We start from the raw sequence: 17,519 nt of genomic DNA on the forward strand, positions 1-17,519 counted from the left end.
CATCATCAAAGCAATAGCTTCATTATTTTTTAGCCATTTCACTTGAGGCTATATTATGTATTATAATAACCAAATAAAGCTAAAATATATTTTCTGCTAAATGATAGAATGCAAGGATAAGCAACAATTATGCTCTCTGTTCCATCCCTTCCTCCACCTAAAATAAAAGGTTAAAAGTGTAGGTATTCAACTATCAATTGGTAGGGATGTGTTTCTATAAAAAGTAATCATTGTTATAAATAAAAATGCTCCCACATTTGGCGTACAGAAGAAATGTGCTCTTACATTCTTCTTTGCCAGCTCCTTGTTTATATTCCATTTCTCATTGCCTCACCTGGACTCTGGTTCAGTGGTAGGGTTCTTTCCTCCCAGGCAGATCCATACCAGGGCAGTACGTGTTATTCACGTGCAGCCACCACCCACCCCCGTCAGGGAGCCTTGCATGTTGCTGTGATCCTGAGCACATTTTAGCAGAGCTTCCAAACTGAAACAGATTAATAATAAAGGCTGCTGGTCTACCTCTGAAAACCAGCTCATAAAAACCCTGTGAATTGCAGCAGTTGGACTCACAGCCACTTATGGGGATATGGTGCATGTGTTGGCAGTATTACTAACAACAATCTGTTAAGCTGGGATTGACCCCAGTGACAAGTCCCCTGAAAATCCATCAGAGAGAGAAGCTTGGGGTTTCTCCTTTGCCTCTCATTTGTTCACTTCCAAGTTCTTATTAATGTCGCTGTGTTATAGGTTTTGTGGACTATCATAACCAATTAACCATCTGAGTTCTACTATTTTCAATTGCAAGAGACAAGCCTATGTGTAGGCAGCAAGGCAGTTGATGTCTAACAGCTGATAAGCAACAAAAGAGCCGTATTTTTATTCTCTTCTTCTTGGTGGTAGGACTGTATCACTTCTCTCACTGCTCGTCTAGATGACAAATGGTTTTCAGACAACCAGCTTTAAGAAATGTAGTGTTTTCAGATCCAGTTTGCCCATGAGGCTGGAATTTCCTTGGGGTGGCCTTTAACCTTGCTTGAGTAATCACACTAGGTCCATTCGTCAGGCTCCTCATTTCCCTCCTTTGTCTGGGTCATTGGACACACATAGGGGTTTCTCCCCTTGAAATAAAAAATTACCAGCTGAGCAAGATAGCCTTTCACTTGTCAACTTCTCAGAAAAAAAAGGATAGTAATTTGAATACTAAAGCAAAACTTCCAAGTCTACCCAACATTTCACCATTCACCCAAAGCTTCACTCGTGTTTACTGATGAAGCCAGCGGTTGGGCTGCTGAGCACAGTATTCAGTTTGTGGCTGCAGGGCCACTGTGCTCTGGGCTCAGCTAGTGGAGGTGGGCTGTAGAGGATAAGGAGCCTCTGAGAAAAATACAGTAAAATGCATGCCTCAGAGGCGGGGGCATTACCAGCAAGAAAGGTCACACATGAGCAGTACTGTCAAGCTCTGCTTTGGTCTTTGAGACCTTATTAACATTTTGCTTTGGATTTGAGTTCCTTATAAAATAAGGTCATGTTATGCATCCCCAAGGGAGCTCTGGCAGCTTGGTGGTAAGGAGTTGAGTTCCCAATCCAAAAGTACATGGTTCGGATCCACTAGGTGTTCTTTGAGAGAAAGATGGGCAATTTCCTCTCTTGCAATTTGCTGGATGGTCAGCTGTGGATCAGTTTTGACTGGACAGTGCATAAGAACAACATGTATTCCCCAGGGACCTTGTTAGTTGCTGATCCTTTCCTACCCCCTGACTAGTTGTTGATTGGGCTATTGTGTCTTGGAGACTCTTTGTGGGCTGATGTTTGGAAGGAGATTGCCAGATCTTTCTTGCTAGTTTTAGGCTAGAAGCCCTACTTTAAGCTGTTTGACATCATAGCATAACACAGGGCCCCTATTTAGAGACAGACGGGGTGAAGTGGCTGCATTTGAATTGTGGAAGTGAAATCTGGGTTTAAGCTGTTTCTCCATGGAAGCAAGAATTCTTTACTGAAGCACCAAAAAAAAGCACTGACATAGAGTCAGTTTGGATTCAAAGAGACTGTAGAGGACAGAGAAGAATTGTCCCTTAGGGTTTCCAAGACACAAACAGACTGCCATATCTTTCTTCTGTTGAGTGCCTGATGCATTCAAACCTCTGACCTTTTGGTGAGTAACTGAGTGCTTAATCCACTATGCCACTAAGGCTCCTTACTAAGCTACCTCTTCCTTCTTAAAATCTGCTTGGTGCCCAGGATTGTTACTTACTGAGTTCCAGCTGCCTGAATTTTATCAGAGCCCATCTGACTCCCTGCGGGCCTCTCTTACACAGCAGCTTCCCCAAGCTCCTGGGTGGGAGTGCAGAGCACTCTGTGTGGGGCTGTTGTTTTGAATCATTTGCCTCAATCATGGACATTTTCAAGTAACAGTTCCATATCTCCCTGCTGGGAAATTTGATCAGAGCATTCCTTTACAGCTTCTCTTATCACTGGGCTCATTAAACAGCTTTTAAACACACAGACCCACAAGGGAGCAAAAAGACAGGAAATGTCGTCATCATCATATATTTCCACTGAAGTACAAAAAGAAGAACTAAAAATCGTATGTCTGCCAGACTACTTGAGCTGAAGACCACAAGAAATGTCACAGCACGTCTTACCCCAAGTCAGTCAGCTTTGCATTCAGGAGCAAGCGAGCACAGCCAGCATAGCTCCCCAAGGACGGTTTTCACTGCAGTTATGGGATGTTTTTACTTCACATTCCCGTTCATTTCACACTAAAATTATCTTTAACTGTATACCAACTTTGACAGTGAAGAACAGAAAATGCTTTAGAGTGCAATGAAAAGGGATATATTTAATTCTGCTTTCAAACAGGGCATCATTCAAGACTAGTTTGCACCTAATTAAAGCCGTGGGGTTTTGGCTTTCCACCCTCACCCCCACCCCCACCCCTGTTACTTGCTATGCACCTGAAATTTGGACAATGACTAAAGATGATAGAAAAAAAATTGATTCCTTTGAGTTGTGATGTTAGAGAAGAATGCTAATTGTATCATGGACGAGTATGTTATGGAGAAAGTGTGACCAGGTTGCTCATTGGAAGCAAGCAAGGATGGTAAAGCTGTGTCTCACATACTTTGCGCAGATTAGGATAGGCGTCTTGCTTGCAGAGGTGGAGGGACTGCAAAGAGGAAGACCTTCAATGAGATAGATTAACAGAGTGACTGCAGCATTGGGCCCAAGTGTATCATAGATGGTGCGGCTGGTACAGGGTAGAACAGGGTTCAGATCTGCTGTTCATAGGGTCACTATAAGTCGCAGCCAACTCTGTGGCAACAAACAACCTCTGCTTTAGCAAGAAGCTTAGAAAGGTGCATTTGTACACCACCTGACATGACATTATGACACTGATGTGGCTTATGAGTAAGGAAAATCTCTTCATGTCAGCTAAAGCCCCAAGATTAAATTCACTTCCCCACCTTCTAAGCAGGGAGCTCTGGTAGTATAGTGGTAAGAATTTGCACTGCAATCCCCAAAGCATGTTGTTCAAATCTATCACCTGCTTTGCAGGAAAAAGATGGGCAATCTCCTCTTGTGCCTCTGAAAACCTGATGCAGAGTCAGCTATGGGTCGATTCCAATTCAATGGCACACAACAACAAAACAACCTTCTAAGCAGCACCAAAGCCCCAGAGCTGGTCCGCAGAGAAGAGAGGAGCTGAGGGCTGCTTGATTCATGTGTGCCCTTCTTCACCCCAAGTCACAGAAGCAGCAGACGCTCCAGCCGCATACAGTGAGCTGCTGGTAGTCTAAGAATTCCCAGAGCCATTACTATCACAGGCAAGCAAGATTCTGCTGAAATTATCCAAAAACGACTAGAGCAACACATCAACAGAGAACTGCCATATGTGCAGGCTGGGTTTAGAAGAGGCTGTGATACTAGGGATAGATATTATAGCTAATGTTAGATGGATCTTGACAGAAAGCAGAGAGTACCAGAGGAATGTCTATCTGTGCTTCATTGACTATGCAAAGGCTTTTGACTGTGTGGATCACAACAAACTGTGGTTGTGACTCTGAGAAGAATGAGAATCCCAGAACACTTGATTGTGGTTATGCGAAACCTATGCTTGAACCAGGAGGCAGTCGTCAGAACAGAGCAAGGAAACTGCATGGTTTAAAATCGGGAAGGGTGTCTGCCAGGGATGTATTCTGATTTCATACTTTTTCAATCTGTATGCAGAACAGGTCATCCAGGAGTCTGGACTGTATGAGGAGTAATGTGGCATCAGGATTGGAGGAAGATTCATCAACAACCTGCATTATACAGATGACACAAGTATGCTTACTGAAACTGAGGACGACCTGAAGTGCTTGCTGCAGAAGGTCAAAGACTGCAGCCTTCAATATGGATTGAAGCTCAATATCAAGGAAACAAAGATTCTCACCACTGAGCCAATTGGTAGCATCATAATGGATGTTGAAGAGATTGAGATTGTTAACAGTTTTAGTTTGCTTGGCTCCACAATTCAATACTTTTGGTACCAGCAGCCTAGAAATCAAGAGACAAATTGCATTGGGAAAGTCAGCTGTTAGGGACCTCTCCAGATTACTGAAGAGCGATAACATCAGGCTGGAGACTAAGGTACACCTGATCCAGGCCCTAGTGTTCGCAATTGCGTGCTATGTGTCAGAGTGCTGGATAATGACTAGGCATGATAGAGAGAGAATTGATGCCTTTAAGCTGTGGGGCTGGAGAAGAGTATTGAATATACCATGGACTGCTAGGAGAACAAACAATTTTGTCCTGGAGAGAGTGAAATCGGGATGCTCCTTGGAGGCAAAAATTCTGAAGCTTCTGTCTTTGGGTATATTGCAAGGAGGGACCAGTCAGGGTTAGGATTAGGGTTAGGGTTAGGGTTAGGGTTAGGGTTAGCTGTATAAATACATCACACCAGCCTCTGCTTGCTGGCTGGCAAGGGAGTTACATGGCGGCTAGTCTGCTGAGGAAATGATCTGTTTGATTCAGAGATTGTTGGTGTTTTGCCTAAAGAGAATTTATTCTGCTCATGATAACAACAATCTGCGTTATGCGGATGACACAACCCTGCTTGCTGAAACTGAGTAGGGCCTGAAGCGCCTGCTGCAGAGTGTCAAGGACTGCAGCCTACAATATGGATTGAGGCTCAATGTCAAGAAGACAAAAGATTCTCACCACTGGACCAATTGGCAGCATCAGGATGGATGGTGAAGAGATTGAGATTGTACACACTTTAGTTTGCTTGGCTCCATAGTCAACAGTCTTGGCACCAGCAGCCAGGAAATTAAAAGGCGCATTGCCATGGGAAAGTATGCTGTTAGGGACCTCTCCAAAGTGCTGAAGAGCAGTGGTGTCTCTCTGGAGACTAAGGTGCGTCTGATACAGGCCATGGTCTTCGCAATCACCTGTTATGCATCAGAGAGTTGGACAATGACCAAGGAGGATAGAAGGAGAATTGATGCCTTTGAGCTGTGGTGCTGGAGAAGAGTATTGAGAATACCATGGACTGCTAGGAAAACAAACAGATTTGTCCTGGAGAGGGTTAAACGGGATGGCTCCTTGGAGGCAAGGATTCTGAGGCTCCGTCTAACTTACTTTGGACATGTTGTGAGGAGAGACCGGTCCTTGGAGAGGGACATTATGCTTGCGAGGGTGGAGGGCCAGCGCAGGAGAGGAAGGCCCTCTATGAGGTGGATTGATTCAGTGACTAGGATAATTGGGATGGGAGTGTCAGAGACAGTGCGATTGGCACAGGACAGAGCGGAGTTTAGGGCTGTTTTACATAGGGTCGCTATGAGTCGCAGGTGACTCAACGGCATGTAACAACAACTCTTAGTGAGTGTGACAACTTAGCTAAATGTCCCTGGGGCAGGGCGAGGCTACTCCCTGGAAGAAAGTCATTCCTCCTTTCCATTGCCAAAATAGTCTCCCATCTCTCCCTGCTATTTCAGAACAGCAGGATTTACTATAGCCAAAGTAAATATAATAACTGGGGGTGGGGGGGGGAGATTCCAAGATTTTAAAAAGAATCCAAGAATGAATGGCACATACAGAGCAAGGGAGTACCAAAGAGAATAGACTACATTTATATAAGAGAAGCATTGTAATCTTTTATGACCTTAAAGGCAAGTTCTATCTGAAAATTATTTTATAGCTCTTGTGCCTATATTTTTTTTATTTGGTTGACCTTATTTTTTTTTGTCTTGGTTCATATTACTATTGTTGTCTGGAATATTATAACTCCTCAAAGCATGTGTCTTAGTTATCCAATGCTACTGTAACAGAAATACCACAAGTGGAGATTTATTCTTCTGCCATTTAAGGGGTAAAGGTCTAAATTCAGGGTGCTATCTGTAGGGGGTTGCTTTCTTTGTCCTCTGTTGGAACCACCGTTGTTCCTTTTGAGCAGCATTAACACTATGTCCCCAAATACCCAAACTTGATGTTCTGTTTCATTACACAGAGGGAATCATTTCAAATCTGCATGCAGATCTGTAAATGCAGAACTTGTGTAGCTGTGATAAAACCCTTACCAGCCAGTTCCCAGAAATACCTCTTGATCAGCAGATCGTCTTAATCAGTTATGAAGAATGAGAGCAGTGTGGCCCTCAGGTGGTCCCGACTCTTCAACCTGTCGGTCCAGAAAGCAGTCACCAGAAAGCAGGTGCAGGAGCGTGTTCAGCGAGCTTCCTGGGGAGGGAGGAAGGGCCGTGGCTGTGGTGTTTCAGGCCTTGGCGCAGACTTCAGCCAGCTTTGTTTTGTTTTCAGGTTTCTAGCACAGTCTTTGTTTATGATTGCCATGAATGGTGCAGATGAGTACTTGGCTTGTACTCAGAAGGTTGGTAGTTCAGGTCCACCCAAAATGATGTGCTCAGATGTTGGATCTGCTCCAACATGCTTGCCATTGCCATGAATTAAAGCAGACTCCTCTGCAGCATCTTGGTTTTTACCTAAAACCCAAGGGTTGGAAGTGGGAGAACTTGCATGAAGTGGTTGAGGAAAAGGCCTGGAGGTGGTGGCAGCAGGGTGAAGGCAACAATGGTCCCCCTCTCCTCTGCCTCTGGGAACCATTGTTGCTTGTTCATTTGAGAAAACATTGTCTCTCCATCTCAGAGGCCCAGATTTGTTGCTCTGTTTTCCTATAGTTTTTCACCTTTCATTCTCTCACACATGCCTAGCCCAGCCTTCGCTCTCAAATATCCTCTGTGTCATTGGCTGTTTCTCATCAATTTTGTTGGCATTAAGGTCCCTGCAGAGTGCAGGAAGCATAGGACCTGCTCCACTCTCCTGCCTCCACTGCAGGGCTCACATCTGCCCTCCCTCTCTCAGCAGTGCCCACCCCAGAACCATCTTCTCCATTCACTTCCTACTGCCTTCACCATGCCACCTGCTGGTGTCGGGCTGCAGCTCTAGAGAAGCCACATCCTTTAGAGGTGCTGTGCCCTGGGGCCTCCAAGTGATGAGCTGGCCCAGGTCCCAGGGAAGGGGACAGGTGTACTCTGCCTCACTCTCAAGGTCAACCCAGACCTTCTCTGACTTGTCTGGTTCTCACTCTCCTCAGCACCTGGCCCACTCTGAAGTTCTGCAGAGAACAAAGTTCCCTGTTATGACCTGGCATCTTACCAGTTTTATGCTGTGCTGAGTGCAGAGATGGATGTAGGGTTAGCAGGACAGGCACCCAGCATGATGGTGGACTTCCTCTTCTCCAATGTACACTCGCTCCTGGATGAGGACGCTGTTACAGGAACATTCCCGAATTGCACTTTCCTTTTTAAAAATGATCTGACCATCTTTATTCTTGGCAAGTTCCTAAATTTAGAATTCTCTCCATTCAGAATAGGCTGCTTTGGTGCCTCTGTCTGAAATACTAGGCCAGTTAGACATTGAGAATAGTGTGGTCTGCATGGATTATCAGACAAAATTGATGGCTACAAAAATATTGTTAGGTGCTTTCAAATCGACCACAACTCTTAGCAACCCAATGAAAAAGCAGATTAAAACTTTGTCCTAACCTGCCCCACCCTCCCAACCCCTGTTGCGTTGAGGCTCATTGTTGAAGTCATTTGTCAATCCGTCTTGTTAAGGGTCTTTATTGCTTTCACTGACCCTCTACCTTTCCCAGCATGATGTGCTTTTCCGCAGAGTGTCCCCTCCTAAAAAATGTCCCAAGTGTATAAGCCCAAGTTTCACCATCCTTGCCTCTACGGGCACCCTGCATTTCCTCCAAGACAGATTTGTTTGATCTTTTGGCTGTCCATGGAATGTTCAGTACTCTTCACTAACAGTACAGTCCAAAGGCATTAGTTCCTCTTTGACATTCCTTATTCACTATCCAACTTTCAGTTGCCTACAAAGCTATTAAAAATGCCATGGCGTGGATCAGGTGCACCTTAGTCTTTAAACTGACATCCCTACTCTGTAGCACTTTGAAGAGGTCCTTGACAGCAGATGTTCCCCATGCAGTACGTCTTTTGATTTCTTGATTGCTGCTACCATTGGGTGTTAATTGTGGATCCAAGTAAAATGAAATCATTGACGCTTTCAAGCTTTTCTCCGTCTGGAAAGAGATTGCCCAGCTGGAGCTTCTGGTGGATTTGAACCACCATTAAAGCACCACCTTTGGGTTAACAGTGCAATTCTCTATAGACTATGCCACCAGAGCTCCCTCATCAGGCTTTTAAAACAGTGTTTATCAAATTGAAGCAACCATGTGCCAATATCACAGGATTCTGGGAATATAGAAAGCCTAACATACACATTTTTCAAAGAACTCTGTTTGACTCTGAAAAGAAGGAGGGTTGCATGAATAAAGATTCCAATAGATAAAAATTTGAATAGAAAGCAAATTAGGCCATGGCTTTTGATCTAAAGGTATTTATAGTCCATTTGCTTTAGCAATAGTTCTCAAACAAAAAACAGCCTATGAACAGTTACAGAGCCAATTTCAGTAGGTGCAAATGATTTTTGTACAAACTGAATGTTGCAGGCAACTAATAAGGAATTCTGGAGGAGGAGTTCAGATGAGGCTCCGAGGCAAAAATACATTGAGGGATTAGCTGAGAGAAAAAGAAAGGCATTCAAGATGAGAGTGAGGCATGGATGTCCAGGGACAGTGAACTGATCTTTCATTTCATCTTGAAGTTCTGCTGAAACCAACAGTGCAGAAACTCAGAAGCCTCCACCGACAAATATGTGGTGGAGACACCTGAGGCACCCAGGTCAGAAAAACTTCTGCAATCAGCCCCTGAAAAGCTTAGTGTTCCGCTCCACGTGGGGGCCTCAGGGAGCTTGATCTAGTTGACAACAAGTGTCTCCCTAAGCTACAGAGCCTGATGATGCAGGGTTTGAGATAAGCGTAACTTCGGGCTGTCATAGGTGCGTGGGGAAAGCCAGGTGCTGAAGGCTCTCTGATCTGAGCCATCTGACTTCAAGGTAGAATCCACATTGATGTCCATTCAGGCCTAATCCTAACTGGAGTTGTCCCACTAACTGTTCACTAACCATGTCTACCTGGGATTCTTTGTTTTGCATTGTCACCTCTGCTTTTAAGAGCCTTTATAATTTATAGTTTCTTTAACAACCTTAGTTTGAAACAATGGCACATTTTCTAATAAGCAGCTTGTTTTAATCTCCCCTATTTTATTGCATGTTTAAATATCAAATTCTCTCCTGTTTCCATGATCTGCTCTTAGACTATCCAACAGGAAAACTGTTTCCTCAGACTGCTCACAAGCTGGCCTGGGAGCAGTTCCTGAACACGGACATCCTGCTCGCTCCACCCCAAGAATTTATGGTGCCAGCACATCATTTTCCCCCCAGGGGTGATGACATCTGTCTTCATGTGGGAACTTAGTGAGGCTATAAGGATATTTTTAAGGATATTACCTTTTATTTATTGCTTTTATGTATTTACTTGGTGGGATTTTATAAAGATGCTCAACACGTGCTGGAAAGTGTTGAGAAAGTTGTTGTTGTTGTTATCGAGTTGCCTGAAACTCTAGTGACCCTATGCACAACAGCCCTAAATGCTGCCCTATCCTATGCTAATCTCATTGTCTCTCACACACCTATCCCCATTATCCCAGCCACTGAATCAGTCCATCTCATCGAGAGTCTTCCTCTCCTGCGCCGGCCCTCCACCCTCCCAAGCATTATGTCCCTCTCCAAGGACTGGTCCCTCCTTGTAATATGTCCAGAGTACGTCAGACAAAGCTTCAGAATCCTTGCCTCCAAGAAGCAGTCTGGCTTTACCCTCTCCAGGACAAACCTGTTCATTTTCTTAGCAGTCCATGGTATATTCAATACTCTTCTCCAACACCACGGCTCAAGGCATCAATTCTCCTTCTATTATCCCTAGTCATTGTCCAGCTCTCTAATGCATAGCAAGTGATTGGAAAGACCACACCATGTATCAGGTGCACCTTAGTCTCCAGACTGGCATCACTACTCTTCAGTACTTTAGAGAGGTATCTAACCACAGACTTTCCCATTGCAGTATGTCTTTTAATTTCCTGGCTGTTGGTACCAACAGTGTTAATTGTGGAGCCAAAGCAAACTAAAGCTGTGAATACTCTCAATCTCTTCACTATCCATCCTGATGCTGCCAATCGGCCCAGTGATAAGAATATTTGTTTTCTTGATATTGAATTTCAATCCATATTGAAGGCTGCAGTCCCTGACTTTCCACAGCAAGTGCTTCAGGTCCTCCTCTGTTTCAGCAAGCAGGGTTGTGAGAGCTGGGGTCAGTTTCAGAGAGGCATCGCTGCAGCGGGTGGTATTTACCTGCAGACACAAAGCATTTCACTTACCCGTGCCTCAGTTATCCTGGTTGGCACACCCTTAGGGCTCCCGCGTGAGCACAAAAGTGAGCGCCCTCTCTGTGTTCAGATTGCAGAAGGAATGGCATACATCGAGAGGAAGAGCTACATCCACCGGGACCTGCGAGCAGCCAATGTCCTGGTGTCTGAGGCCCTGATGTGCAAAATTGCCGACTTTGGCCTAGCGCGTGTGATCGAGGACAATGAGTACACTGCCCGGGAAGGTGCGTCCAGAGGCAGCTGCTGAGCTGTGTCGTTTAGTTTTGTCTGTTTTCACCAAAGCAATTGCATTACTCATCATGAAGCTATTTGACACAACCTTAAAAGTGTGCTGTATTGGAAAGCTCTTGTGGGTTAGCCCACAGTGAACTGCACTGCTTAACACAAAAAGTGTACTGATCAGTTCGTCATACTCTTCTAATAATGTTTTTCAAAATCACTTTCTTGTTTACTTTAAATTATGTGTTTACAAATTTTAAAACCAAAGAAACTCAAACTTGCTCCCACCCTGATTCTGACCCTGAGCAGCCCTAGAGGACAAGGTGAACCACCTTATAAGGTTTTCAAGGCCAGAGTTTCTGCAGATGCAAGCTGCCACTTCTTGCAGGCAGAGCAGCAGCTGGTGGGTTCAAACCACTAACCTTTCCATTAGCAGCTGGGTGCTTAAACCAATCTGCCACCAGGGCTTTGTTTTTATTCTCTCCTGTCTCTCTCCACTTCCACCACTTTCCTTGCTGCTGAGTTGGAATCAACTCATAGCCGAGCCCCCAGTGGCTTTTTGGAGACTGTAAACCACATGAGGTAAGAATGCCCATCTCTCTTCAATGGAGTGGCTGGTGATTTCAAACCGCCAGACTGGCAGCACCTTTGGGTTGGCAGCGCAGCTCCTAGGGACTACTCAGCCATAACTCTCCTTCTGTAATTTGATGTTGTTGTTGATGTGTGCTGTCGAGTCAAAACTAACCCATAGCTGACCCTCCAGCAGGTTTTCAGAGGCAATAAATCACACAGGAATAGACTATCCATCTTTCTCCTGCAGAACTTTTGGTAGATTCGAACCATGTACCTATGGGATTGCAACACAACTTCTTAGCACCAGGCTGCAAGAGCTCCCATTTTATAGTTTAGAAGTGCTAAAATGTACCTATCAGTTAACAAGCCTTGGCTGCACTGTCAGCTAAGCTTTGGGCTGCTAATCAAAGATTCAGTGAGTGGTTCAAACCCCCTGCAGGTCTGCTGGACAGACAGCCTGTTTCCGATTTCCAGCTTTGGAAACTCCATGAGGAAGTTCTGCTTTGTCCTGGAGGGTCGATGTGAGTCAGAACTGACTCAAACCTGGTAGATTTTGAGTCTGATAGTTTAGTTAGTCGAAGCAAAGAAAGCATTAACTTGACAAGATCATGCTTATTTGTTTAATATTATATATGTTAAACCTATTTACACAACTAATTGCACACCCGTTCCTCAACAACGGAGAAAGTATTTGTAATGTGAATTCTGTATTCAATGTTAAATCTAGTTTGCTTCTCCAACTGCAGATTAAAATATGGACATTAGCAGACAAAGAACTAAATATAATATTACCAAAATAGACCCCTTTATTTTCTGCTTTCAGTATTATGTGTGCTCCTAGAGCATGCACAGTGAGGTGGGAGTCCCCCAAGCAGGTACATTGTCCCCACTGTCACTTGCACACAGCTAGCTCCCTGCATGACTGACAGTTATGAAGAATTTGACAAGTCAAGAGTACACACCCAAGTCCATGAGTGCACATGGTTTCTATTCTCAGCTACTCTCTGAAAGGTTGGAGGTTCATACTGCCTCCGAAGAAAAGCCTGGTGATCTGCTTCTAGAAAAGTCAGCTACTGAACCCCTGTGGAGTGCAGTTCGACTCTGACATCGTGGGACAGAACGGCCACTGGGAGGGTCTCACCACAAGTGTTCTGCAGCAGACCTTGTGGGCCAGGCAGGAAGTGTCCATGAGCCTCCTCAGCTTCTCATCAGTATCTAGGTTCATCACTGACTCCTGCCAGGAAGATCATCCTTCTCTCCAATACCAGAAGTCCAATAATGTGCTTCCTACCAAGTGAAAGAGTGGGACACATTATGTTCTCAAGTTTGATGTATTGTCTGAGATTCTTATTGGAATTGGCCTGAGGATAATTTTCCACAAAAAAATTATAAGCATTAAAAATATAACCAGAAAAGACAGAATAATGATGAGCCTAGTCCATTGGTGGCTAATTTTATAAAACATAATGCATGGGGGCACCTTTCCCTATCCAAACCAGTCATGCATTTATTTTTCTCCTGGCTGGTAGAGCTCCATTCGAAACCAGAGTGACTGGAGGAGGGACACTACTGTGAACATGGAGTTTGGGGAATCACTCAGTCCTTGGGGATTATTTGCAGCTGTGCCCTGGGCATGCTATGTGACTCTAGTACAGAAGCGGACAGCACGGTGGCAGTAAGAGATGAGAGGATGGTGGCACAGATGACACTGGTCTGCAGCCTCACTGACAAGTTGTGTATTGTCCAACAGCAGTCTGAGATTATCATTGGCCCAGCACATCTGGTTTGTGCTGTTCTCATTCTCCTTGGGGTCATCCTATGACTTTTTATCAGAGGACAAGGAGCTCAACAACAGACTTCTCGACACCGTGGCTTCCTCCACCAAAGGACCTCAGTTTTCATGCAGCAGGAGTTGGGGAAAACATGCTTGTGAGACTTGAGACCTCAGTGGTAAGCCTCCTACAAGCCACCACACCTGCCTTGACTAAGCTGCCAGTGCCCTGAGAACAACTCTCTGATGTTGTGGAGCTGATTCACAGTGATAAGTTGTGGAGCCATCTATCGAGCCAATGCACACTGGGGATCCTGCTCAGGCAAAGAGTGTCATTCTCAAGGCTTTAAGAGAATCAGCAGAGCTACTGGAGGTGCAAGATTTCTTAGAGAGAATGCAATTTTATTAGGAAAGCATAAGAATTTGGTGCAGCTGGAAAGATGCTGCACAGAAGAGCTGCCACTCTACACGGTGTTAGAAGATGTGGCCCGTGGGGGTCTGTTTAGCTTTTTCGCTGCAGGGAAGGGGTGTGCTGATGGATGGCTTTCTCTATGACCTCACCAAAACACAAGTGTATCACATTGGGGAACAAGTCCTTTTGGTTCTGGAATTCCTCCAAGATAAATCATCTGTTCCATGGGGATGACGCAGCCAGGAATATTCTGATTTGTTGTAATATTGCCAAGCGCTGTAGACTGGGCCTGGTCTATGAAGTCCATTCCCACAGGGTCAGCTCCTTTACTCAAACCATACCTCTCAAGTGACTTACCCCAGAACGGCTTCCCCTGAGACCTATTGGCATCAGAGGAGATGTCTGGTCCTTTGGAATCCTCCACTGTGAGATGGTGACTTTAGGAGCCACACCATATCTTGAAATCCCTCTTACCAACATCCTACAGCATCTTCAGAGATGGAAGGTCATGCAGCGACCAAGGAGCTGCACACCCCCCATCATGTCAGGACTTGCTGGCGCTGGAATGAGAACAGCTGTCCCTTACATAAAGAGCTACATTCACACCTAAAAACTGTCTCTCAAATTGCAGACAATAAGGCTGTGTTGCAAGTACCCGAGTTGATAGTACCTGAACTATCCATAGCTGCAGCTGGCATCAGTATGGAGAACCTCCCCAATAACTACACCTTCCTTTGAGGACCTCCAAACAAGAGATACTTATGTGTGACCATAAACTCTTGGAATTGATTGTACCAAGAACTGAGATGGGCTTTCTGATGGGTCATGAAGGGAGAAACCGGATGTGCATCCTGGGCTTTCCTCTACAAAAGCCCCTAGAAACTTAAAGATGCTGGCATGGCTCTACTTCCCACATCCTTGAGGCTGAGCGATCTTGAGTCTCAGTTATGCCTTTCCAGTCCTCAAGACTATCTTAAAGACCCAAAGTAGTAGTGATAAAGCTGGTTTTGGAAATCTACAATGTTTATTAGAGCATGGCACAAATAAGTTCATTTTCTCACATCCCAGACTAGTGCTTTCCTGAAGCATGATTTTATCTAGACTATTATAAGGTCTAGATAAATAGTCAAATGAAATAATTGGAAGTCAATAAAGGCACTTTAGAGAGAAAAGAAAACATAATGCATCAGAGAATGATTGTATGAAACACAATGTGAATGAAGAATAGTGTGAAAAACAATATCTACAAACTTTGTAAGCTATATAAAATAAAAATTATAAAAAATATATCTGTATTCCACATAAATGTAGGATCTGTTCACTGGTAAAAATGACTGTTAAAGAGGCATTAGAGGCAGATGTTCAGGGGCAAATGTGTAAGCTATAATAAATGTATGCTCTGCCTCATGTTCTTTTGTACTTAACAACAACTAGCTATATCTTTGAGAAGGAAATCCACAAACTTTGCTTCTTATATTCAGGTGGCCAACAGACACATGAAGAAATGTTCCAAATCACCGGCAATAAGAGAGATGCAAATAAAAAACACAATAATATACAATCTCACTCCATAGCAGTGGCAAAGTTTAACGGGACAGCAAATAATAAATGTTGGAGAGGATGTGGTGAGATAGGAAGTCATACACTGTTGGTGGGATTATAAAATGATACAACCGTTCTAGAAGGAAGTTTAGCATTTTCTTAAAAAGCTGCACATAGACATTATGTATGACCCAGCTATTCCACTGCTTGGAATATAACCTGAGAGAAGGAGAACTGAGGCACAAATGGAGTCTTGTATACCAATGTTCATAGCAGCATTATTCACCATCGCAAGAACATGAAAACAGCCCAAATGTCCAACTGCAATCAAATGGATAGAGAAATTATGGTACATTCATACAATGGAATACTATGCAGGATGCAGAAGCAATGGTTTTGTAAATTACTACCTAACTTGGGAGGGCCTGGAGAGCATTATGCTAAGTGAAGTATCTCAGTCTGATAAGGACAAATACTGTATAAGACCATTATTGAAGAATGTGTATGAGGATCCAAGGGAGAGAGGGTGGGAGCAGAGGGGAGTAGTTAATCATAGGGTCACATAATTTGATTGATGGAGGTAAAGGGGGGTAAATAAAAGGGGAAAGATCTAGTGTGAAAAACAATGTATACAAATTTGTAAGTAAACCAGTATAAAACAAAAAATTTTATTTTAAATAAAAATAAAACAAAACTTTACTTCTTAAGAAGGTAACACCCAAATGAGAGGTATAAGGTAGTAATTTTTAGTATAGCGTTTGGTACTAGCTCTATTTTGCATGTGTGTTATATATTCAAAATAAATAATAAAGGTTTTGTTCTTGTTTGGTTTTTAAAGAAATGTGTGGAAGTCACAGACTACATCTGCCTTTTTTTAAAAGTTCAGATGCCAGATAATGATCTTTTCTATTCTTTTTAAGGTGCTAAATTTCCTATTAAGTGGACAGCTCCAGAGGCCATCAACTTTGGGTGTTTCACGATTAAGTCTGACGTGTGGTCCTTTGGGATTCTCCTGTATGAAATTGTCACCTATGGGAAAATCCCTTACCCAGGTACCATTTACCCTTTCTATTCCAATCCCATCTATGAGAAAACAAGTTGAAGCACATGAAGGACATAAAAAATAATCCCATCTTTTCAACAGATGAGAACCCACCCTTTGTGTTAGAATTGGGTATTAGCTGTTTTTAGTAGAAATTGATCTAAATATGCTTAGATTCTTCTCTGCACCTTTTTTGTTTTGTACATATTCGTTTTCTGTCAGCAGCTTGATCATTTGTGTGTCTGGCTTCCTGATGCACGGAGCACACTTAGCCCACTCCTGCCCACTACTCACCGTTTTCAGGATTTATGCCCACAGGTTTAAGACTTACTAATGTTTGCCTTTTAACAAAATCTGTGGCTAAGGTGAGGGTGCTGTGATGGTGCAGTCTGTAGGGCGCTGCACTGCTAACATGAAGGTCACACACACCTCTCTGGCAGTTTGAAGCTGCCAGTGGCTCCACAGGAGAAGGATGGAAAGTCTCCTCCTTGAGATTCACAGCCTCAGAAAACCGGTGAGAAGGTCATTTGGGAGATGCTTCCAACTCCACGGCAATGACTTTGACTTAAATTTTGACAGTAAGAATTTGAAATGAAATCCTTAGTGTTTGAATTATTCCCTCATTTCAGAAACTGTTTGAGCATGCCTGGATCTCCTGAAGTGCAGGGACATTGCAGTCTCAAAGCCCTGCCCTCCAGATCTAAGACTATGATAGGAAGAGGTGATGATAATCATAGACATGTAGTGGAGTCTACCATAGGCAGTCTCCTCCTATGTGATTTACAGCGTCTGAAAACCCACTTGAAGGTCAGCTGTGGAGGATGATGAGAGAGTAATGCATTTAAAATCCACTTGAAAGAATAGATATTATTTGTGCCTTCACAAATATGTTTTATTTCTTTTATTTTGGAGACTAATCACATAACTAGGCCGGGGGCTGATTGTGGAGCAGACCACTAATTACTCATATGCAAGTTCAAGCTGAAGCTGAGGAAAATGAAACCAAATCCACAGGAGCCAAAATATGACTTTGATTTCATACTACCTGAATTTCAGAATCATCTCAGGAACAGGTTTGAGGCCTTGAACACTAATGAGCGAAGACCAGATGAGTTGTGG

General features: G+C 43.8%; 1 protein-coding gene and 1 pseudogene across 3 annotated transcripts in view; both read left to right on the forward strand.

The window, feature by feature from the left end:
- LYN (v-yes-1 Yamaguchi sarcoma viral related oncogene homolog) overlaps positions 1 to 17,519 on the forward strand; it is a 98,918-nt gene that overhangs the window by 61,826 nt on the left and 19,573 nt on the right. For all 3 annotated transcript variants that reach the window (XM_006888841.1, XM_006888842.1, XM_006888843.1), the window contains 2 exons: positions 10,912 to 11,065; positions 16,279 to 16,410. In XM_006888841.1, coding sequence (XP_006888903.1) covers positions 10,912 to 11,065; positions 16,279 to 16,410 — 286 coding nt within the window. The remainder of the gene's footprint in view (positions 1 to 10,911; positions 11,066 to 16,278; positions 16,411 to 17,519) is intronic.
- LOC102855220 lies at positions 13,324 to 14,554 on the forward strand (annotated as a pseudogene).

The sequence above is a fragment of the Elephantulus edwardii genome, unplaced genomic scaffold, assembly GCF_000299155.1.
Source record: "Elephantulus edwardii isolate Elephantulus edwardi_28Jun2011 unplaced genomic scaffold, EleEdw1.0 scaffold00072, whole genome shotgun sequence".
NCBI classification, from domain to species: domain Eukaryota; kingdom Metazoa; phylum Chordata; class Mammalia; order Macroscelidea; family Macroscelididae; genus Elephantulus; species Elephantulus edwardii.